A 24,858-nucleotide genomic window follows, 5' to 3' on the forward strand; every position below is an offset into this window, starting at 1 on the left:
AAATAAGGCAGACGCAATGAGAATCTGTAGTAGACATGGATTATTATTTTTAAATATTATTTATAGAGCTATTATCAGATAACGACATTACGTTTAGTAAACAGGCTTGGTGAATAGAATTTTCATATGTTCTTCATAAAAAAAAATTGTATGGTAACAGAAAACAATAGACTTTTGCTGTGGATTCATAGTGATGTTCAGAGACAATGTTTGCTTTTACATTGAATGATAAATATCCGTGAAACTGAGACGTGAATCTCAGGCGGACTGAGACGTGAAACTGAGGCATACTAAAACGTGAAACTGAGACATACTGAAACGTGAAACGGAGACCTGAAACTCAAGCGTACTGAGACGTGAAACTAAAACGTATTGAGACGTGAAACTGAGACGTACTCAGACGTGAAACTCAGGTATTGATCTTAGCAAACGTTGAATGAGTAGATACCGTCTGCAGTAACGAAGGATATTCGATTAGGTGTAGAAAAGGATAATAGATGATGGAACGTGTTTCGTCAAATCAAGTTTTTAGGATAACGCAGCCCAAGTAGCTCTCTGATTTGTGTAAATTGGAATATCTTAGTTGATCTTCACCAAAAAGATAATGTTCTAAATTGAGGTTGAAAAAAGTTAACGAAAAACTATTCAGTGGTAACCACAGATTTTGTGTTACGTGCGTTTAGTTGTCATTGCTTGTGCTCTCCAGTGAATCTAAAGATCTACAGATAGGGCGGCGGCAACGAGTGTGGAAGTGTTAGGTGCAGCCTCGCATGAGTGGCGGGGCGGCCGCCGACCTGGCCAAACGGCGGGCGGAGCAGCCTAGCCTAAGCGGCGGTATCCGGGCCGCTATCAACCGGAGACTATCCAGGCCTGCAGTCTATGACAGTCCGGAAACAAGCAAAGGCAGTGAACTCCAACTTGCTGATTGCGAACGAGTAAGTTCAAAATTTTAAATTTTGTGTTTATTCTACTAATGTAGAAGTACTACTTAATTATTCTGCGAATGCGGTATTTAATAATTTTTTTTTTACGAATACAAAAGTATTTATTTGATTTTCGAATATAGAATATGAATTTATTCTAGAAATGTGGAAGTATTTATTGAATTGAGAAATTTAGAATCATTAATTTATTCTATGAATGCAGAAGTATTTTTTGTTCTACTAATGTAGAAGTATTAATTATTCCAACAATGTTGAAGCATTTATTTATTTCACTAAAGTAAAGGAATAATTTGTTTTATGAATACAGAAGAATTTATTTGTACTACAGATGGCATACGTATTAGTTTATTCTACGAATTTAAAATAATTTATTTAGTCTAAGAATTTAAAAGAAATTATTTGTTCTCCAAATGCAGAAGTAATTCTTTCTTCTGCGAATGTAGAAGCAGTTTTTTGTTCTACAACTAGTGAAGTATTTTTTTACTCTACGAATGTAGAAGCACTAAATTATTCCACAATATTAATTCGTACAAAAAATAAATGCTTCTATATTAATTAGCATTAATATAGAAGCATTTATTTTTTGTACGAATACATTTTTTTTGTTATACTAATGTAGAAGTATAAATTTATTTAATGAATGCTAAAGAATTTAGTTATTTTTCGAATGCTGAAGTAAAAAAAAAAAAAATCTGCTAACATAAAAGTATTTTTTTTAACCCTCCGAATGCAGAAGTGCTTCTTTCTTCTACGAATGTAGAATTATTTATTTATTCTTCAATACTATGGTAACTCCATTTTTTCCCATTATTTTCCAATCCATGGTCAAATTTAAGGGCATATAAAGAAGTTTCTGTTAAAAATATTGTCCTTGACATCTTGAAAATAAATTTTGTTGCACTTCATGAATAGCAAGAGCAAGACTGTACAACACTGATTGATTTACAAATATGAAGGTTGCGAAATAAAAACCTGGGGAAAAACCTTAAACTTTCTAGTTCTGAAACACTAACGAGAAATAGGTTCAACTTGAGTTGATGACTACGTGAGTTTGATTCTGGTTTAAAAAATTCAGGTCTACAACTGAGTTATACGCAAACCACTTGTTGAATTTATGTTCACAATGTATTCAAACTCAAAACGTACTCCATTGATGTGTAGTATGTGATTTTATAGTGTATATTAATTTTTACACATAAATTTCTAACAGTGTGAGTCTATATTTTTAAAGAATAGCACTTTTTTTGTAATAAAAGTTGTTGTTTGAGCCGCAGAATCTGGCTTTGTTTTTTGTAGAAAAAAATGCTAGTCTTCAGTTTTTACCACACAACTTCGTGAATTTAATGTAAAGAAATTCCTTGAAAAACTTTACGCTTAATGTAAAAATAAATGTCTCCGAATTTATAATCTAACAAAATTTGGGAAAGGAAAAGCTGTACTAAAGTACAAGTAAAAGTTTTTCATAAGAGCCCTGCTGGAAAAGAATTTCGGTGCATTCGGATGACATCAAAAGTACAACACTGGTAATAACTTAGACTGAAAGGTATGATTTCATTTTATCTGAGCCAATATCAATATTGGAAAAGCATTTTTAAGTGCTAATTAGTATTAGTAACAGTGAAAAATGTACTCTAAAGATTCATTCTAAAGTAATTTCATTATCATGGTCCTTTAACAAAATAAGAGTTAAGCTTGATGAAGCAACATATTAAAATTGTCTATTTTTCATATTGAAAGATGCTTCCACATACTTAACATCATTGCACAAAACTCGTCAAGCATGCAAATCAGAATTTATGGCCATAGCAGTCTATTATAAATCAAAAATTCCACCAGAGTAAATTTCCCAGAACCTTATCCCAAATAGGAGGCATCTTTTCTTGATAAATTTCCACTTTCAAGAAGCTATACATTTTTAAAATTGGATTCCAGTCACTGCGAGCGGCATGTTGCTATAAAATGCTTTATTGCTCCACCTAAAGTAGGCCATAAAACGCAGCGATCGAAGACTTGATCGCTTTGAATTACGTAGAGGGACGTCGGATACAAGTTAAGAATATGTCAGCAACAAAATGGCGGAAGTAAACAATAGTTTATTGTTTTTAGACAATCAAAACAGCATTTGGGATGATAAATCAAAAGGCAAAGTCTACATTTTCAAAATAAAAATCGAGATGAAAATAAGGAGGTGTTTCCTCCAGTTAAAAATACTACCATTAGTCACTGAAAATGATAGAAAAGGAAAAAAAAAAATATATATATATATATATATATATATATATATATATATATATATATATATATATATATATATATATATATATATATATATATATATATATATATATATATATATATATATATATATATATAATTATTATTATTATTATTATACCATGGAGCCTAACACTTAATTTTTAATTATTTTTATTAAATGTCAGACTCCTAAAACAAAATGCTTCATCGTGTGACGTCACAAGTGAGGAAATCCATCTTAAATCGGAGCACGTGGTTGTCTTTTCTGACAAGATATGGCCATTTAGTGATTTGTTTCAATGCGAGCAATTGGTAAAATGAAAAATTCATTTGACGAAGTTTAGCAATGTTCTGAAACTTTATTTTTGGGAACCCTAGCGACTTGCAAACTCGTGACGTCAGCAGCGAAAATGAAAGCAACGTCTGAACGTCTTTTAAGATTTTTTTTTTTTTTTAAGAAAGAAAATAAGTCAAAAGAAAAGTAAACTGTGTTTACGACCATGCTTTTCCAGAAAAAATACTTTTGAAAAATGGAAAACAATCCAATTTATAAAATATTGTTCAAAAAATTTTTGCTCAAAATACACCCTCTGTTTTAGAGGATCTATATTACGAAGCATTAACGGAAATGTTTTGAATCTTAACTAGCACAACTCATTTTAAAAATATTTTTCTTAAGGAGTGCCAAAAACATTAAACGCTCTATCCACTTCATTTTTCTAGAAGGTTATTATTATTTTTTTTAAATTAAGACCTTCTATACGAGGCACGAAAAGCAAAAAAATGCATGTCAACTCGGTAACAGGCGTTCTTCGTTTTTTCCACACGAGGCAACTTAGCTGAATCAATTTTCCTACTAGTAAGCCGAATGTATTCCAGCTAATTTCCCTATATATACGAGTTGACGGAACAGCTTAAGAGTCATTTTTTCAAAACTGGACAAAGGGAATGGGGGCTTGTTAGTTGACACCTTCAATTTTCCTATTTTACTAGAATTGGGATAAAAAAAAAAAGTGGAGCTTTTTTCCTCTCTAATTTGACTTGTTGGCCCTCAAGTGGAGGTCCAAGTTTAAGATCGTGAGAAAAAATAGCTAAATATATTATTGCTTTGCTTCAAAAGCAATGAGTGAACCAAGCCAATTCTTTTAAATAAGGATACTACTTGATGCTAGGTACATTCTAGTATAAATATTTTGGTGGTTTACTCATGGCTTGAGGGCAAAGGTCAATTGAAAATGCAATTTTTTAAAAATTTTTATGTCTTGTTTGGGCCCGGATGTCTGCTAAAGCCGCGAGTAATCCTCAGAAATAAGTATATGGTTAACTACTCACCGCAGTATTAAAAAAAAACTTAAGAAAAACATAAAACAGTATTGGTTTCTCTTAGTTTAAGCAGTTACACGGGCTCAAAGTCGATGATTTTTTAAAAATACCCAAGTTTAGAGGTCAATAACTTTAATCGCAACAGGTCAACAACTGTAGAGATAGTGACGCAGCTGTAGTGATAATCCAAGTGCTGTAGTTTAAGGTCTAAGTTTAAAACCCATGGCGACCAATCAACTTTTTTAGTCTCAAAGTTGATAATTTGAGACAAAAAGAATCAACATTTTAGGTCAATTACTCTAAAACGCCTGAGTTGATAACTTTAAGCAAGAGCTGTAATTATGCTCTACGTGGTGTAGTTTTAGACTCATGTCAAAAAACCATGAGATCTAATCATCTTACTTATTTAAACAGTCTCAAAAATGATGATTTCACGAGTTTATATGCGTGCTACTCAAAACCTTATGAGCTCAAAATCACATAAATACTAGAGCGAATTAACAGGTAAATGTACTTTAAGCTCCCAAAATTTCATGCTTCCAGTGTTATAAAATTTTCTGTAACCTTGACCACAACATGGCAATTCTTCTCACAAACTGATAAGCCATTTCGGAGATCCTATATCCTCAGGATTTGGATCTCGGAATATGAAAATTTGCATAGGTTAGTTTCAAAGACATCTCTACAACTCTATAAAATTTCATCCCATTCAGGGACGATCGAGCAGGGACAGTTTTAAAAATTTAGGTCAATTGAAGTGGAATCACTCTGATATAGTATTGTGACAATTCACATGCATCTTTGGCTATTTTTGACTTTAAAATAATCGTAAATCAATGCTAAATTTTAGGAAAAGGATTGCAATTGGATAAGAAATTGAGTTTATAATTACAGTAAAATTTTTATATACACTAATTAGTAATAAACTTTAATAAATAAACAAATTAATAAAATATGGCTGAAAACTAAAAATATAAATAAAAAAAATAGAAAAAACGCCGGTTTGTTAGACAATAACAAAAAATGCGGGTGAAATGTGCATATTGTTTACATCAGAGTGGTTCCACGTCAAGTGACCTGATATATATTACCATTTTTTTGTCAAGGTTACAGAAAGTTTTATTACACTGGAAGCATGAAATTTTGGGAGCTTAAAGTATAGCTGCTGATTCATTATCATCTAAGCGGTAAATTTGAACTTATAAGATTTTGAGTAGCAAGCATATAAACTCGTGAAAAAACGCTCTTTCGTATTGAAATCATCATTTATGAGACTGTTCAATTAAGTAAGATGATTAGATCTCATGGTTTTCTGGCATGAGTCTAAAACTACACCATGTACGGCATATTTACTGCTCTTGCTCAAAGTTATTGACTCAGGTAATCAGGGTTGACTTAGGAAAAGTTAATGACTCAGAATAATTGACCTAAAACTTTGATTCTTTTTGTTTCAAATTATCAACTTTGAGACCGCGTAGTTAAAAAATGATTAGTTGCCATGGGTTTCTAACCTTGACGTTAAACTACACCACTCAGTCTATAACTACAGCTGTGTCCCAAAAATGTTGATCCGTCGCGAACAAAGTTATTGACCTGTAAACTTAGCCATTTTTAAAAATCAGAGACCGTTTAACTACTAACGCCAAGAGAAACGAAAGCTATTTTATATTTTTCTTTGTACTATACTGTTGTGAGTAGTTAATGATTTACTTATTTTCGAGGGTTACTCATGGCGTTAGCAGATATCCGGGTTTAAAGAAGGCAAAAAATAAAGTAAAATAAAATAAAATAAATAAATAAATAAAATAAAAAAGGCGCAGTTTCAATTGACCTTTGCCCTCCAAGCCTTGATTGAGCCACGTATTTATGCTAGCATGTACCTAGTATCAAGTAGTGCCCACATTTAAAAGAATTGGCTTGCTTCACTCATTGCTTTGGAAGCAAAGCAATCATATATATAAATATAGCTAGATTTTTTCCGACCTCAAACTTTTACCTATATTTAAGGTCAAACAAATCAGTTTTTTTTTTTAAACTTCCTTTTTTTCTTATCATAGCACCACTAACACATCCTGAATTTTTTTTACGAAAATTGAAGACATCAACTATCAAAAGTGTCCAGCTTTAAAAAAAATGAGTCTTAAGATCAACCATCTTGGATCAGAGCGGGTGTTTTAGTTGTTGTTTTTTCTGGCAAGTTATCGCTTTCGGCGATTTCTCACTGCGAGCAATTATTACCGGCACATGACTTGTTTATTAAATAAAGTATTATTTTCGGCTAATTTGGCAAAACCCGTACCTTTGATGTGGTAAACCTAGCTCCGCAATAATGAAAAATCCGATTCCAAATGGCTGAACTTAAGCTGATGCGATGGCCTATTTGTATAGCTGCTCTGATTCGAGTAGCTCCTCCACAACACTACTGAACCGAGTTGACTCAAATAGTTTACTCGTGTGTAGAGTGAACGCTTGGAAATGACCCGATGAGTTGAATAACTAAAAAATTGATTCTATCAGGATGAAAATGGTAGCGACAAATGTACTTGATGAGTAAACTGCCGTGTGAAGAATAGGGTTTCCAATCCAGAATCCCGCGGGATTTTCAATCCCACATTTTTTTTTTCCATGTAGACGTTTTCCAACTTTTGCTGTTCATAAGATGACAACTTTCACAAGCATCATCTGAAGTTTAAAAGAACTTTCCTCTTATATCTGCAAGAAGAGCAAGACCAACTTTCTGTCTCATATAATGAACGGTGGATTTACCATTAAGAACACAATAAAAATTGAATTAATTTTCTGAGATTGAATTCGTATACTCATTCGAAGGATTTAGTGTTAATACGCTCAATAATTGAGAAAATGCGTAGAGAATAAAAATATTTTCGAAAACCATCACTAAAATTTAAAATCCAGAAAGTTACGCTTTCGAAAAAATAAAGAGAGTGTGTTACAGATTACAAAACCCACTCGGGTAGCCTCAATGCAATATTAAACAACTTCTGTAAGCTTAACGAATGCACTCAAAACCTTTAACTTCAAGTGCACACTATTTTTCTGCAAAAAAGAAAGCAATGTAAAACCTGCCATTATTTACGTATTTGGCACGACTCTAAAAGAGACGACAAAGAAACTTGAACGAAAAATAGGATGACTCGCATGACAGTGCAGTAAGTTAAGCTGCTCAAGTTTTAGATTGTCTTTTTCAAGTGAGAGGAAAAATTAGCGAAATTATCGAAAATTTTTTATTGAACCTACGACTTGGTGAAACCAAGTAGCACTCACCCCTTGCAGTAATGAACCAAATGCACTGATTCAATGAACAACGTTTATGAAACAACAAGGGTATTCTAAATGCGAGTTAAACTGGATACACACACACACACACACAGCAAAACCTACACAGTCATCGTTTTATCGTTTTTATCCGAAATTTGCAGTTCTTGGGCAAAAACCAAGCATAAGAGTAGAAAAATCTATTTCAGAAGAAGATGAAGATAATGGGGATCTTTTGTAAAAGTAGAGCCACAGCACGTGTTTTCGTCAAGCGCATTATTTTTTTAAGCAAAAATACTTTTTCATCATGTACTAGCGATGCTTTGTGAAGATGCATTGGATTTTTTTACTGCACACTATTGCGTACCAAACAAAAATTACTAATTGCAATTTGACTTTGTACTGCTTTTCAATTGGTGTACGGAATTCAAAAAAAAACTACTAATTCAAGTAACAAAAGCAGTAATTCCTGAAAGACAGAACTTTTTCTATTTTTAGTAGAATAAAGTGAATCCCCCGCGGGATCCCGAGATCCCGTGGGACTAGCTTCTTACAATCCCGAAATCTCGCGGGACTAAAATTGGCGCGGGATTGGGAACCCTAGTGAAGGATGCGATTCCTTTACTTTTCTACCTGGCTACAAATTCGGATAACCACTCGTTCGAAAGTTGACTGAACTGAGTTGCTTCGTGTGAAGGAGGTATAAAAAACATTTGGTGTACGCATTCATTTTTGTTTTCTTTTTTGAATTAGCATTATTGAATAAGTATTTCCGATAAAAATGAGTAAATGAGTTGGATTGAGACGCTTTTGAAGCAAATCGGCTTTACTTTTATTTTTAATTTTCATTCATTCTAATTAAATTCAAATGTTATCTCACTTTTAAACCTTGTACTTGCTTACACTATCAAATATGTGAGTAGATTAAGCAAATTATTATGATAGTGCTGTTTATCATATCTGTACGTTTTTGCAACTGGTAACTATAAATGGTAACCGTTAATGCTTAGTCTACTTTATATTGCTCTGAAGAGAGAGATATGTTTTTCATCCAGTTATACTTTAGCAGTATCTCCAATTTTCAATGTCGAAAGCTTAATCCCTTATAATTATTTCTCTTTACGAAGTTTCTCAAAACTTAAATGTCATTCTTTCAAATATCACTTTTTGAAGTATGTTTGGAATAAAAAATTAAATATTCAAAAATTAATGCCTCCTATGTACAACTAGTGTTTAAGGAAGTTAGACTAGTTTTATTATTAATTAATTTTTATCTAATCAAGTTACGTGGAAATACTTCTTTTTTTTCTTCTGAAGCAAAATATTTTGGAGAAATAATTATAACAAATGATTTCTTACTTTTAAAACGAAGTTCAGCTTAAAAAGTTTTGTTTTTGTCATGTTCGTTATGATATCCGTAAATTTGTTTAGAATACCATGCGTTAAAAACAACTAGACCAAACTACTTTTTAATAACTCCCTTTGCATTCTTTACAGTACATTTACACAAAGAAAGTTATAAAAATATAAAAAAATAAATAAAATGTTAATTTTTAAGCTTTGACGTGGACCTTTTGAAAACTTAAATTTAAGGCTACATGCTTTTTGCAAAAAGCATTTCTTTTTTTTTCTCTCCACACACGATTCGCAATTTTCATTCGTTGAACAATGAATATTAGAATTTAAAACATTTTTGTTCAAATGATAAATAATTTTAAAATATTAGGACAATTTATGTTTAATAACTAAAAACCTTCTTAGATTAGATATTCTAAATAAAGGTATAAAGATTAAAATAACGATCATTTGTATTAATATAAAAGTATAATTTAATGTCTGAGTCCCAAGCATGATTGAATAGTTTTAGTTATTTTAATCAAAAGTTTAAAGAAATAAATAAAATAGCTAAAAATATCAACAGTTTTATATCGGAATTTATTATTATAAGACATAGCGTTAAAACCGATCCGATATATAAACTTGAAATTCACAAACTAGGAGTCGTATATTTAAGAAAAAAATCTGTGCATCGATTAAGAATAAATGAATAAATAAGTAAAATAAAAATATCGGTAGCCAGAAATATATGTGGGAAAATGGGAGTTTTTTCATACAGTTTCCGCATTTGGAGTTTGAGATTCAATATTGCTTGCGCATAACTACTTATTGAATTTCTTTTTTTGTCGGAAATTTTCAACTTTTTCATCGCTTTCAGCTATCTGAAGAGGAAAGGCAAATTAAATCGATTTTGCGTCTAGAAAGGAGAAAGCTTCGAGAAAAGAAAATTATTCGGAAAACAAGCAATCATTTTTTTTTTTTTACCTCACGTTTTTAGAAAACAAATGTTTAATTTACTTTACTTATTTCATGTTCGTTCTTAGAATATTTTTTCACTTGAATCGAAGAAGGTAAACTAGTCCTTCAATGTAGTTTTGTCCTTCGGGTTAATTAGCATTCAGGTTAATTAATGTCCTTCCAGGTAACAGTGCACGAAAAATGAGGTGCAATTTTTTAAATTAAAATTTACACCTTTAAACAAGGGAATTCAAATTTCTAAATGCTTTTAGGTCTCCGACTGGATGAGTAATGGACAGAGGACCCCCTTTCTCTTCAAAATGTGCAAAAGTTCTTTATTTTTAGGTCTAAAATCTTATAAAATTCAAATGAACATGAAATACCGGCAGACCTCGTGGTGGGTGTTCGTTACTTTCTACCACCACTTTGTAAATACTAATGGCTTATAAAATACCCTCTGATAACACTAGATGGTTGCACCGTATACATGGGTCTCAGCAACATCAGTTTTACCAGCCAAAAATTCTTATTATTTAACTCCAAATGGAAGCATCGCATTTTGCATAGTTAGTCTCTGATCGTGGATCTTCCATAAAGAACCTTTTGTATTCATTTTTATTTTATTATTTACATACTAATTCAATTGTTTGCGTATTCGTTCAATTACGGAAAAAATAATCGAACATAAAACGTTACTAAACCAATTTATCACTTCGTCTCATATCTGGGGCAAATTTAAAAAAAAATTATTTTTTATTTAAAGGTAGAAAATTAATACCAAATATGAAAAATAACATTTCAGTACATGTTCTTCCATAAAATATTAATTTTCAAAACTATGTATCTATTTTTTAAGCTTTGAAAAGTAAAATTTATCGTAATCATTTCACTTCACCAAAAAAAATTGGTTTAAACTGCATTTGGTAAAAATATTACGAATCATGAAATTGCATAGTCAGACCACCATTCAGATTTTTCTATACTAAAAAAATCGAAATGTTTCACTTTTCCTACAAAATTTCAAAACTTTTTTAGGTAATTTTCTGCTTCTAATATAATCAGACTTTCTTTAAGAGATCATTATATTAAAGAATAAATATTTTTTGTCACAAAACCATGAGCTAAATGTTTAAAAACTAAATAAAAACTAGGCAAAGATTTAGAACAAATAAATTAATTGTGAGATTGTTGATAGCCTGCACAAAATCAACACAGCTTTTTCTTTCATTTTTATAAGTTTAAATATTTATTTTTCGTGCCTTCATAGGTCTTTTTACGTTAGCAAATTTTTTTTTCAAAATTTTCTAACTAAACGTATTACGCTTAAAGTAAACTATTATTCTGCTTCAGAAGCTCAAGTAAAAAACTATTAATTAGTTATATATATATATATATATATATATATATATATATATATATATATATATATATGTATTTTTTGCCTTGATGTTTACGAAGAAAAAAATTTATGAGACTAAGTCTTTTCGAATCTTTGATTTAACAGGTTCCCGAAAAAATAAACTGTTGCAAACTAATCCTTTTCAAGTGAAAAGTTCTTAATATTTATTCTGTACAGTTTGAAATAAAAGGATGACATTATGCCAAGCATCAAGCGTTTATCAGGTTTAAATTTTTAATGAGCGATATATGTTATTGTGTAGTAAAGGGATAAAATAGTATCCCACTGGCCACAGGAAGACTAAATGAAAAAGAAGGTGGCGATTAAAAAGCCGTGTGTCAACCGCTATTTTATCGCCACCTCTAAAATCAATCTTACTTTTAAAAAATGAAACAGTCAGTGTCATAATGACTGTGAGTTCAGTTTTATTTATTTATTTTTTTCACCTGCGACTAACGATTTTGAATAAGCCCCTTTTAGAACCAAGACACCAGACATATCGCTTAAATGTTAATATTATTTTGTTTATAAACTTCAATAAATTTAATAAATGCACCGCTTTGTAAAAAAAAAGAAAAAAAAATGTAACTACTAACGAAATTGACACAACGGGTCACTGGCGTCTGTTTTGTCCGTTATGTAGCAAAAGGACTTTCAGCTTGAAAAAAAAAAGTAAGTATTTATTGCGAAAGACATTTTGGATTAAACTTTTGCAACTTTGCGAACATGTAAGCTTCTTGTCCGCTGAGGAAATGGGGGATGCGATAGTCCGAGAGTTTCATTGTGGCAAAATCCCGAATCTCCGCGCGCTTTTGTGGAAATTGGCGCGCTCGGCGCATGCGCTTTGGTCAACCGAGGCTTTCAAGTGGAGTAGCCGCTAAATGTCAAGGGTTCATCTTTTTAACGGGCGCTGCTGCTACCGCTTTCACCGGCCCAAATGAGACCTGCAAGGAACTCCAAAAACGAAGTCTCATCGTGAAATGGATGCAATTTTAGAGAAAAAAAATATTTTACTTCTTTCCACAAAGCACGCTCTTCAACGAACATTTATAATTATTTTAAATGCAAAATGCACACATAGCATGCAAGAAAACACAACTGGATGGAAAGTAGGGTAGACCGGGGCACGCTTACGCAGATTTTTTTCAATGAATTTTCTAATTTTTATGTTTTAAGATAGAAAATTTTAGGCATGGGGATTTTATGAAGCAGTTAATGTAGTCAAAATTGTTACATTCAGTTGTTGCTCATAGTTTGTGTTTTTAACGGTGAAAAAAATTATTTTTGAGTCCAAGTCGGTTGCGTAAACTTGCCCCGGACACGGGACACGTTTACGCATCTTTATTTTGACCTCAAAGGTGGTTCTGTTACTGTTTTGCACATAATGTCTTATCATTGTTAAAATAAAGCAAATTTATTACAGATTGAATAGTGTATAAAGTAAAAGCTGAATGTGCATGAAGACAGCACTACATGATTGTAACTTATATGATACGAATTTGTAAATCAATTAAAAAATAGATCCTGATTTTCAAAACTAAATAGCCTGAAAATACTAAAAAGGTTTGAGATAGTTCGGAGCGAAAAAGATACGGCACGTATAGAAGTAAGACACCATAAGAACGTGCGTAAAAATGCTCCGACGTCAACGCGTAAACTTGCCCCGTGGGCCAGTTTGGATTTATTTTTATCGTGAAAAAAAAAAAAAACATTTCTGTTGATTCAAGTACAATTTTCAACGAGCTGATGTGTGCATCACATGACTTCCTTTTACTCCAATTTAATGTCATTTCCCCATTATTCGCTATTTTAATGTGATTCAATATTTATTCTCTAAATATCACCAACAATGGCCAAATTGAAACCAAAAAAAAAAAAAAACTCCGCCAAATTTGTCACCAAGTTGGCGACAAAACTTGGCGACCAAAAGACTGGCGATATATCGCCAAGTGTCCGACAAATTATAACGCCACTTGAGTTTACATCGAAATTAACAATGATTTCCCCCCAAAAAGGTGCAAAAGACCCCCTTAGGAACATCCGAAAGCAACCAAAAGGGGAGGTGCACAACTAGACCCCACTACGAGTCTATGTACCAAATTTCAACTTTCTAGGACATACCATTTTTGAGTTATGCGAGATACATACGCACATACGCACATACGCACATACGCACATACGCACATACACACATACGCACATACATACAGACGTCACGAGAAAAGTCGTTGTAATTACCTCGGTGATGGTCAAAATGGATATTTCGCGTGTCTATACATTCTTAGGCACTTTTCCGCATGTGGTCGAATCGAAAAAAAAACTCAACATTCATTTGGGGGTGAGCAAAATGGAAATTAAGGGCGATTTTTGAGTAAAAATTTTTTCGCGAATACAATACTTCCTTTTTTGTAAAAGGAAGTAAAAAAGGATAAAATTCTGCTAATTTTTATATATTTGTTCTTTCTTAACTAAGTATTATTTATTCACAATAAGCTTCAAAACGTTTAACACGAAACTTACTCGATTTGGTAGAAAGCAGATTATTATTTCTGCATGCTTGACCGAAGCTCGACTGATTCTCAAAAACTTGTGAGAATATGTGCTAGAGAGCAAAATCATTCTGTTATGACCGTTTGGCTCTCCAGTTATAATTCGTTTTGAAAAAAAAAGGCACTGCATAAACGTGACCCTGTCTACCCTAATGTTTTTTTTTTTTTTTTTTTCATTTTAGATCAAGTGATATTGTTTATTTTCACAAAATTTCACAAATAAATAAAAATAAATAAATAATAAATAAACGAATTGTTGCTTTTATAAGTAAAGAGTTTTGAACACGAATCAAAAGTTTTGATTTAATTAAAAGGTGAAAAATTTTGAGAAAAATTAAATATAAAGTAACAAATTTATGTTGAAATAATGAGCATATGAATAGACGCACAAAATCAAAATTATCTATACATACATTATGAGATAAATAGAAAGTGTAAAAACAAAGAAAAATCATCTGGAAAGATTTTTTTCAATTCACGAGAAAAACATTGACAAGTATTTGTTAAAGTGGAGTTGAAGAAGGACAAAAATTATTTCTTTCACGGAAAAAAATGCTAACCATGAGGAGATTTCAATTTTTTTGGCTTTGCAACATCATTTTCGTTATTCAACCGTAAGGGATGTAACTCCACCACCGTCGTACTGAATATTTCAATTTGCTCCGCTTACGTGGACTTTATTTTAATTTCCCGCACTGATAATTACTCTACTCTACTAAATATCTAATGTTCTTATCAAATGAAGTTTAAGTTTAAGCATGAACGTTTGCAAAGGAATCGAAATCTGTATACTACAATCATGTACATGCAGAATTTAGTACCCGTTTGCTTTTATTTAATTTAATTTAGTTACTTTATTATTTATTTATTTATTTTTGTTTTTGAATTTTCTGCATTTTATATGCTGGAGTTAAAAATCAATTTTGTTATTACGTATATTACGGACAGTGTTTGCCTATTTGTATGCCAGTTTGTTTTCTTTGCGTGCTGCCCAGAAGTCCCAACAGTTAGTGATTACAATATCGGACCAAAAGTGCAATCCGGTATCCTATTTTTCATTCGCATGATACTGGAATACCGGTAGTAGAAATTTCTCAAAAAGTAATCTATAATATAATTGTTTCATTCGTCTTAATGCTTCATAACTTCTTAAATGTGCATTAATTTCAAGATTTTATTCTGAACGAATATAAAAAATCAAGAAAGCAAGGTTAGAATAAAAAATCAATGCTAATAAAAAATATATGCATCTTGAACTGTCACTTAGTCTGGAATTCACTTTCGTTCGTAAATTGCAGTTGAAAATACTCTATCTGAATTCACGCTGTTCGGTGGTACGGTTAATGATGCGTGATACACCTTCTCTAATTGCCTCAAAGTCCTTCATCCTTATATGGTTCGATCTCTTGCGTTTGGATATATAGCTTTTGTCGTGTTTCCTTTGTATTGTGTACAGGATTTTTTTAATAAATAGTTAATAAAAAATTTTCTACTGGAGACCATTCTTTACCAATATTATTATTAACTTCAACGATTTTCTCTTGATCAGAATAGATTTGTTTTAGCTTTGGGTTAAGTTTACTTCATCTTTGGGCTGAAATTTGCAATGAATCTAACTAACTTTGATCCTTTGTCAGTTACTTTTATACGTTTCCGTAATATTTTCAAAATCCTTTATACTTATGTAAAAATATTTTACAGTTTACTATGCTTTTTCGCAACGGCACTGTATAATTTTTAAATATTATCTCAACCAAGTATGTAGCTAAATAGCGAGAAAGGACAGAAAATAATACAGTGGGCAGTAAACTACCATCTGTTGTACCAACAAGGTTTTTCTCGAAATTCAGTAGTTGGGACATATATTTAAAACCCAAAGTGCTGCTACTGTTAGGTACTGTACTATCAACAAAGTACTGCTACTGTGTTGGAAGTACTACTACTAGAAGTGTAACTACTTACTAGCAGTGTAAAGCACTGATACTGATGATTGGAATAAATTATACAATGTACAAATATATATATATCTGTACCTATACTTGAATTAACTTTTACAACACGGCAAATGAGTGAACAAGGAAGTGGAAGAAATTAAAACATAATGCATATAAATGCACGAAAATGTGATATATCATCAGTACTCTTTCTGCAACTTTAATTTATTTATATTTCATTAATCGCGTTCTTGAAGTTAAATTCTTCCATCAATCATTGTCTAATGGAGAAAAAAATTTACATTTTAAAATAACAGTAGACATCCAACAAGTTAAACTGAAAAATCTTAGTTGAAAACGATTAAGTATTTTTAGCGAATACCGAAAATACCGGTTTTTACCTAACCAAACACCGTTATTGCGAATTTGCAAACTAGGTATCGGTATTTGGTGTATACTTATACCGGTATTGCAGTTGCTATATAGAGTACCTTCACTCATAAAAATAGTTGCAAAATTGACTTGAAGATAACGTTGAGGTTCGGCATTTTGAAGCGGGATTTTTGAACTTTATTTTTGTTCTTTTTTTAATACCAATTCGAAGAAAAATTTCCTCATAATTCCCTAATAGGGTAGTAGGAGACCATATTTCGTTTTTTCACAACTCGAAGTAATGTACTAATCAAAAATTTTTCTTTTTTTCATTATGCACAATTTAAAGTCTCGGAACACAAGTTAATTAGAGCAGGAATTTGAGGTGTTTTATTAATTAATTAATTAATTAATTTTTGGAAATAATCCTACGCTAAACTCAGACCACTATGATACTGAAGTATATTACTCGGGATTGCAATGAAGTTGCTTGTGTGGAAAACTTTTTTATTAAACTGATTTTAAAAGACTATATGCCTAGATGAGAGAAACTGTTTAAATGTATATTTCAAAATCTATATACATAAATGGCTACTTCTGTATGTAAGGATGTCCGGAGCAATCTTCAAAACTACTGGACCGCTTTTAAATATTTTTTCACCATAGATAGCTACATTCTCTGGAAGAAACATAGGCTATTATTTATTCCTAAAAAACGTAGTTTAAAAAAGTTATGATGGAAAACAGTAAATTTCATGTAATTTCCCCATTAAATCATTAAATATAAAACCCATTGTTAGAAAAATTCGTTGCCTTACACGTAATCATAATAAAAATTTTGAATCAAGGCTCCGGAGCTAACATAAATTTAAATTTTTTTTAAATATTTGGAAACTCTACTTTTTGCACTATTTGGGAAACATGGTCGAGACTTTTTTTTTTTTTTTTTTTGTGTGTGTGTGTGTACTAGTTAATTAAATAAATATAGCGCACTGTTTTTTTAGTGATCTTTGTTTTTGTTAGTTCATATTTTGGAAATTCTTCCAATTTTTACATGCTGAAATGTCGTGCTTTCGTTTCTAACTGAATACTCTTTCGCTCTTTATACTTATTGCTATTTGACTTTTATTGGTAAGGAAGAAGCTCGATTTTTAATCACGTTAAAGCGGTGTGTTTTCAATTCTTTTAGTTAAAACAGAAAACAAATGAAAGAGCGATTGGTTCTCACAATTATTTCTGACTCAGGCAACGCCGGATATTTTTGCTAGTACTAAGATAAATGGTTTTACGAAAATGAATTCATCAAAAAACGGGTCCTGGCATACTTGACTCTGAAGTTTGGGTCAGAAAATTAAAGAGAGAAAAAATAGAGAGAGAGAGAAAAAAAGAAAAACACCCAAGTGAATCCGATGGAGCTCAGGAAAAAAAAAACAACATCATTTTTCTTAACATAAACCTCTATTCCCCATATCTATCAGCTTTTCTGAAAGCTTCACTCCCTAGTCTAAAGTAACCTAATCTATAGATTAGGTTGCCTTGGGGTCGCTTCAGTTCCTTATTTGTGCAAAGTGGCCTGCTGCCACTCACATAATTCTTTTCTGGCAGATTTCCCTGTTTGAGATGTCGTTTTTAAGCCCATATTGCAGCGCCCTGCAGCCACTGCAAGAACGTCACATTTTAATTACGGTTCCCCCGTTGCATTGTATTAAGTTCTATGGCGCGAAAAGTTTCATGTGCTGATGGTATGAGACACAGGTTCTCAACCTAGGACGGGAGTGTGTGTGTGGGGGGGGGGGGGCGTAGAAGAATTCCAAGATAGGCGTAAATACTTCACAAAATAAAGTAAAAATAAATATATTCTGACCGCGATCATATGACCCCTGTCAATCATTTGAGACGAAGTCCATTCCTTAAAATAGGTATCAAAGGAAGAAAGGACGCGTGAAATATGTTCGAATTTAGCGGCATTTTGGCGATACTCCATGTATATTTTCGTTATGTGATTCTTGAGACCTGAAATGTTTACGTTGCAGCAATAACTGCCTTAATTTGGCGAAAACGTAAAAATGACAAGCTTTGTAGTCTTTTATTGCAAGCCTACTCTCATCAATTTTCAATTGAAATTAATTATAGGAGGTGTCGTTGTTTTTGACCAATGACTGCCGAATGAAATAAAACCAAGACCCACACACTAACTTAGGATGTCACCTGTCCAATGAGACATCAGCCTTGACAGCATAAAATTAAAATGTTTTACCTCTTTGCCTAATTTCTTAAATTTCAAGGCGACGCATTCAAGTTCTAGAACCAATTACGCACTTACAAATCCCGTTCTTCAACTTTCGTCCCGAAATCAACCCTTAACGAAAATGGACATATCGGGAAAAAAGGAGGGGCCAAGCATCAACACTTCACAGTAAGACTTAAAAACTAATGAGGTTTTTTTTTTTCAATGTTGAGATAACATGGAAGTATTTTTAGCATTACGATCCTTCATTAAAAGTTTCTGAAGCAGTTTCAGTCACCTATCTCTGGAAATCGTCTTTCAGCATTAGCTTACATAAGGTCAAAATATCGAGCACGGCACCATGCTCGTGAATTTAATCTGAAATGCATTTTGTCAGTTTCTATCTGAAACTAAAACTTTTGGAAAGGAGAGACAGCAGCAGTTTTTTCATTATAGTTCAATTAAGGGAAGGCCTGAGTCTGAAAGTTTGTGAACCCCTGGTGCAAGTAATAGTTTATATCCATAAGTTTCAGATGATAGTGTACATACAAAAAGAAACTGACACGGGCCATTCCATTTGGTGGAACGGGACATTTTTTAGTATATTTTGTTTCATAAATATAAATAAAACAAGCTAGAAATGTTATTTTTGATAGCAACAGCAAGGATTTTCATAAGGATTCCGTAGAACGTTAAACTTATCGTTTTTAAATAAAATAATTAATGAATGCGCAATAAAATTCCGGTGACTGAACGGGTCTTGTATGGGTCCCGTTCCGTCACGGGTATTTTATCGCATGTGGTTCAATTATTTTCTTTATTCGGACTAACTTTTGATGTTTTACATAGTTCTTATGACAAATCTTTACTGTTGCTATCTACAACCCAAATTCAAAATAATAGAATACTTCTCACTTTTTGGAAAAAAAGTTTATTCGAACCAAACATAAGTGCAAATTAGGTATTTAAATGAACGTACCACCTTTCTTAGACCTTACAGTGTGCATTTCATTTTAAATATGCTCAATTAAAAATAATCTTTGAGAGAATAATCCAAAAATTTAGAGTGATGAAAGTTTACATTGAGTCAAAAATTAGAATATTCAGATTAAAAGGAGAAAAACACCTTCTAAAGAAAAAAAAACAATATCAATACTAGAATGCGTCATTTTTTACTGGATTCAATGTTTTAATCCTTTCACCCACGGATTCTACGACCTGTTTCCTTTATCGTTTCTGACAGTGTTTTCATACCCTCTTTGATAAGGCAGCGAGCTCAATTTTGTTGGCGCACCAGGTCTTGAACTGCTTTCTTTACATTGGACGGTACCACAAATTCTTGATCGTATTGAGATTGGTAGAGTTGCTTGACCAGTTTAATATTGAAATTCTTCTTTCTGTTTAAAATCTATGAGTCGATTTAGAGACATGACACGGAGTAGAATTTTGCTGAAACATAAAATGTGTCACTAAATGTTCAACCGCTATGCCTGAGATAAAGTATCATGTAGCATTATTGATAAATAGCAGAAGTCACGCATTGTTTTATTTTAATATATACATAATTTTGCAATTCCGGCAGCCCTCATGCTCCCACAAACCAAAAAGAATGTGTCAAATTGTGTGTACTATTTTTTTTTAAAATTAGATTGACCGAAATAATTGCAAGTTAAATGTTTAATTAATTGTTTAGTTCTGAGAATTCCTAATAGATGGTGGGGTAAGTTTAGTTCTATGAATTCCTAATAGGTGGCGGTGTAAGGCTCGGACCTCGCTCAGGTTCAGACGCGTGGCGCTATAGTGGGACTGTTGTGGTCAACGAACTGATTTTTGAAATTTTTTTTCGATATTCAAGTACTAATTTGATTTTTGTAGGATTTTTCTATTGGGATTTGTTTTTCTTATTTCTTCAAATTTTGTTTATGTTCTTATAATTGAAGATATTTACTTATCTAAATCTAAGTAAGTAATTTGATTTGTCGTAATATTCAATTGTGATTGTTCTTTATAACCCTTTTATCATAGTATTGTTTATTTGGCGAAACATTTTAAATTGTAGAGAAAAAAAAACCGCTTCACTCGCTAAAGGACAGGGTACGGCAGCGCGGTTGCTTGCCGCGTTAAGCGATGAACTATACAGTGGAAGGCTTATTTTGAGTTTTAAGCTACAGTTAATGTCTTCATGTGTTTTGGCGAATAGTTGTAACTGCAAAGAGACTTTAATAGGTTTTTGAAAAGGTGTGTACGCATTTCAGTTAAAGAAAAATTATAATTTCAGATCAGAAGTGGGAGGGGGCGTGGATTTTTTTTTTAATTCAACTTCAAAATTCTTAGCACGGGCATCGCCATGCGGGTACTGCTGGTCAAAAATAAAAACTTCTAGCTTGCATTATTTGTATTTATGAAACAAAATCTTGTGACAAAACTATTCACAATCACATAGAATAGTCCACCTAAGAATGGCCCTTTATAATATTTTTTACTCCAACAGATCATTGATGATTTGAACGGCCAGGTAGCTGCCTTCCGAGACTTGCTTATACACGTGGGCAAGAACCAGGACGGTCCAGAAGTCCGTGATAAGATCCGGGTGCTTAGAAAAAAGTGTGTCGAAAGGTGTGGAGCGGCTAATAGAATCCTAATGCCACAGATCAAATCGTAAGTACCTGATTTTTAAGTCAAGAATCACAAATATCCTTAACGAATCATTTATACAGCAATTATTTTGTCTAAACTATCATAATTGGAATTTTTTATTTACAGGGTAAAGAAACCTCAAATTAGTGCTTACCCCCAGCCCCCCATTAAGAAAAAAAAATACCATTTTGAATTGTTAACTATTTATAAATTTAAATGAACACAATATTTTATAGGGAATGAAAATGAATCCGTAACAGTCCTCAGTGCGTTAATGGAGGGATAAATGTAGAGAAATTAACATAAAAGTCATTGCGTAGTTATAGTTTGAGCTCAGCTATTTCAGCTTCAAAATACACCCAAACCTTTTTTTTTTTATGCGGTCTTTTTTTTTTTTATTTATGTGATTTTTTTTCTTTTTCTTTTTTTTTTTTTTGTGGTATATTAAAATTTCAATCAGATTAGGATTCAATTGTCGAAATTATTTTTAAAACGAGTGTGAGGTAGTATCTTCGAAGGGACGACATAGGCACCACGAAGAGAAGTCACTGTGACTTAACAAAAATAGCTTTGTTCGGGAAATTTTGCTTGACAACTTGGCAAAAATTATCACTTAGTTTGTTTTGACTCCGTTTAAATATTACAATTTTGCAAGTATTTGGGTTATTTTCCATGGGATACTTTTTTTATGCGGTCCACATGCACCGCATAACAAAAAAATTTAACTGTGTTGCGAAAACAACTTTTTAAAGCTACTCGTGAAGTTTCGAGCAATTTTATTTTTATGCGATTTTTTTTAATGCGGTCCCAACCCACCGCATAAAAACAGGTTTGTGGGTAATACTACTTCGGTTCCAAAAGCATTTCATTCTATTAAGACGTGACCTTCAGATTTGATATAAAACAGTGTATTTTATTTTCAGATGATAATTTTGGTCAATTAAACTTGTTTACATGTAAACCGAGAAATGCACTAAAAATAATTTCAAATAACTTATGCTTACTTACGGATAGCAAAATACTAACAATAGATGGAATGCTAACTTCTATTCTGGTAAAATAAAATATTCGCTTGGAAAAAAAGTCAATAATAGTGTGGTGAAAAACATTCCTAAATTTTCTCAAAGCAATTCAATCAAAAAACAAAGGAGAAAAGAAAACGACAATATTTTTCTTTGACACATAGCTGCAAAAGGTTTCTGGCTCTAACGTTTCCATTACTTGTTATAAACCAGCGGTTCCCAACCTTTTTCTCTTTGCGAACCCCTTGGAACAGGCAAAAAAGTTCGCGAACTCCCTGATGTTGAAATTAGTAACATGTAAGAAACAATAAAAAAACAGCATGTTTGCTTTCCATTTTTTGCAGCATTTGATTGCAATAAACAAAAATATAATTGTAAAATATCATTAAGTGCAAACATTAATAAAAAGTTAAAACTACATCTACAAGAAAAATTATGAACAAGAAGTTTTATAAACCAACTATTTTTTTAAGCATACTTTAAATTGGGGAAAAAATCCTTAATGCGATATTTGTGGCTGTTAGACGGAACAAAGAAACTGAAAGTTTGGTTCAATGTCTGACAGTTTGAGTCTTAAATCAGGCTCTGCATTCAATCTGCTTCGGTATTTATCTTTGAGATAAGTATAGGAGGAAAATCCTTTCTCGCACAGATATGTTGTACAAAATGGTAATAAAATTTGGGTAATAATTTTGGTAATAATTTTTTGGACAAAACGGTATAGTCATTTCTTACACTGAGCCAGAAGTCAATTAACGAGAGCTCTTTAAAGGTAGTTTTCAATGAATTATCACAGGATAACTCGATGAGCATTTCCTTTCCAGGTAATGTCAGGGTATTCTCTAAGCATGGATTTCCTTCAAAAGGATTGCGTTTGAGAGAGGGACGTTACGCCTATTAGGAAAATACTCGTCAAAAGTTAGTTCAAGATGTTGCAGATGTTCACATACATTTCTTTTAACGCTTTCATCAAGTTTCATTGAGTTTTCTGATAAAAAACTACTAAGAGAAGTGAAACAAGAAAACTCACCCATTTCCAGGCATTGGATCCAGAAATTCAATTTTTTTACCATAGCTTCAATTTTATCATATACAACGAAAATATTAACAACTGCACCTTGCAAGGATAGATTTAATTCTTTTAATTTTGAAAAGGTGTCAGCTAAATATGCAAGCCTTTGCATCCAAAGAGGATCGAATATGCAAGTGGACAAGTGAAATGGATGATCAACAAAAAATGCTTGGACTTCTGACTTCAATTCAAATAAGCGTGTCAAAATTTTGCCACGGGAAAGCCATCTAACTTCTGTGTAAAGAAGTAAAGTAACATGAAGGCTTCTCAATTCCTCACAAAGCGCGTGAAATAGACGGCAGTTTGTGGCACGTGATTTTATGCAATTTACAATTTTTACCGCATCATTCAAAGTAGCGGATAATTCTGCGGGAATACGCTTACATGCTAATGCTTGTCTATGAATGCAGCAATGAGTCCATTCAATTTTCTCGTTGATCTTCTTTACTCGCACCACAAAGCCAACAAATTTTCCTGTCATTGATTTTGCACCATCCGTGCACACACCCACACACAAAGACCAATCTATTCCATTTTCTTCAAAGTAACTGTTGACCAGTTCGAAAATTGCTTCTCCAGTTGTGTTGGTTTTCAAAGGTTTTGCAAATAGTACATCTTATTTAATTGTATCATTAAAAATATACCTAACATAGACAAGTAATATTGCAGCGTTTGCTACATCAGTCGACTCATCAAGCTGGATCGCAAAATTATTCTCTTTTATTCTATTCACAAGTTCTTTCTCCACATTACTTGCCAAATCAATAATTCTGTGTGATGCTTTGTTGTTTGATAGCGGAACCAGGTCAATTTTTTTTGCTGACTTTTCTCCCAGCATACACTTAGCAATATCTTTAGCACACGGTCCAATTAAATTTTCTGCAATTGTATGTGGCTGTCCAGATCTTGCAATTCTATAACTGACTCGATATGAAGCTTCAAGGGCCATTTTACTATCTTCGTTGGATTCTAACAGGAACGTAGAGACGCTACACTTTTTATTATATTCCAATTTTCTTTTAAAATATTCGATAGGTTTGTCCTTGTGTGTCGGATGCTTTGTTTCGAGGTGTCTTCTCAGAAGTGACGGTTTCAAACTGCTGTTCGCTAGAACTTCGTTGCAGAGAAGACAACGCGGTCTAGGTTCAGACTCTTCTCCAGTAAAATAAAAGCCCATTTGTAAATAGTCACTGTCATATTTCCTCCTTTTTCCTTTTTTCTCCCCTAGTTCACTTTTCTGTTTAGTCGGGGGAGACGGCAGTTCATTACAGCTATCTATTTCAATATCCTGTGTTGATTCGAAAGTTACTGCTGATGTTGAGGGTTGATCGATTGACCGCTTGTCCATTTGTCGCTCAACCAAACTACCAGTTTTCAACCATCGATCCATAACAGCAGAAAGTTATTAAATCATAAAAATTACCAACACGATTATAACTTCACAAACAGATTAGCAAGTTCACGTAGCAAAACCAATTGCAAACAAAATCACTTGTTTTCAAGCATCTCTAAAGTATCTCTAAATACGTCTGTTAACAACTATTTCCCCAGA

At 32.5% G+C, this 24,858-nt stretch overlaps 1 protein-coding gene across 1 annotated transcript in view; it reads left to right on the forward strand.

The window, feature by feature from the left end:
* Positions 1 to 770: 770 nt before the first annotated feature.
* Positions 771 to 24,858, forward strand: part of LOC129224677 (uncharacterized) — a 76,687-nt gene continuing 52,599 nt past the window's right edge. The window contains exons 1-2 of the mRNA XM_054859222.1: positions 771 to 935; positions 21,067 to 21,233. Of these exons, the coding sequence (XP_054715197.1) occupies positions 771 to 935; positions 21,067 to 21,233 (332 nt within the window). The remainder of the gene's footprint in view (positions 936 to 21,066; positions 21,234 to 24,858) is intronic.

This window comes from Uloborus diversus, chromosome 6 (genome assembly GCF_026930045.1).
Source record: "Uloborus diversus isolate 005 chromosome 6, Udiv.v.3.1, whole genome shotgun sequence".
NCBI lineage: Eukaryota > Metazoa > Arthropoda > Arachnida > Araneae > Uloboridae > Uloborus > Uloborus diversus.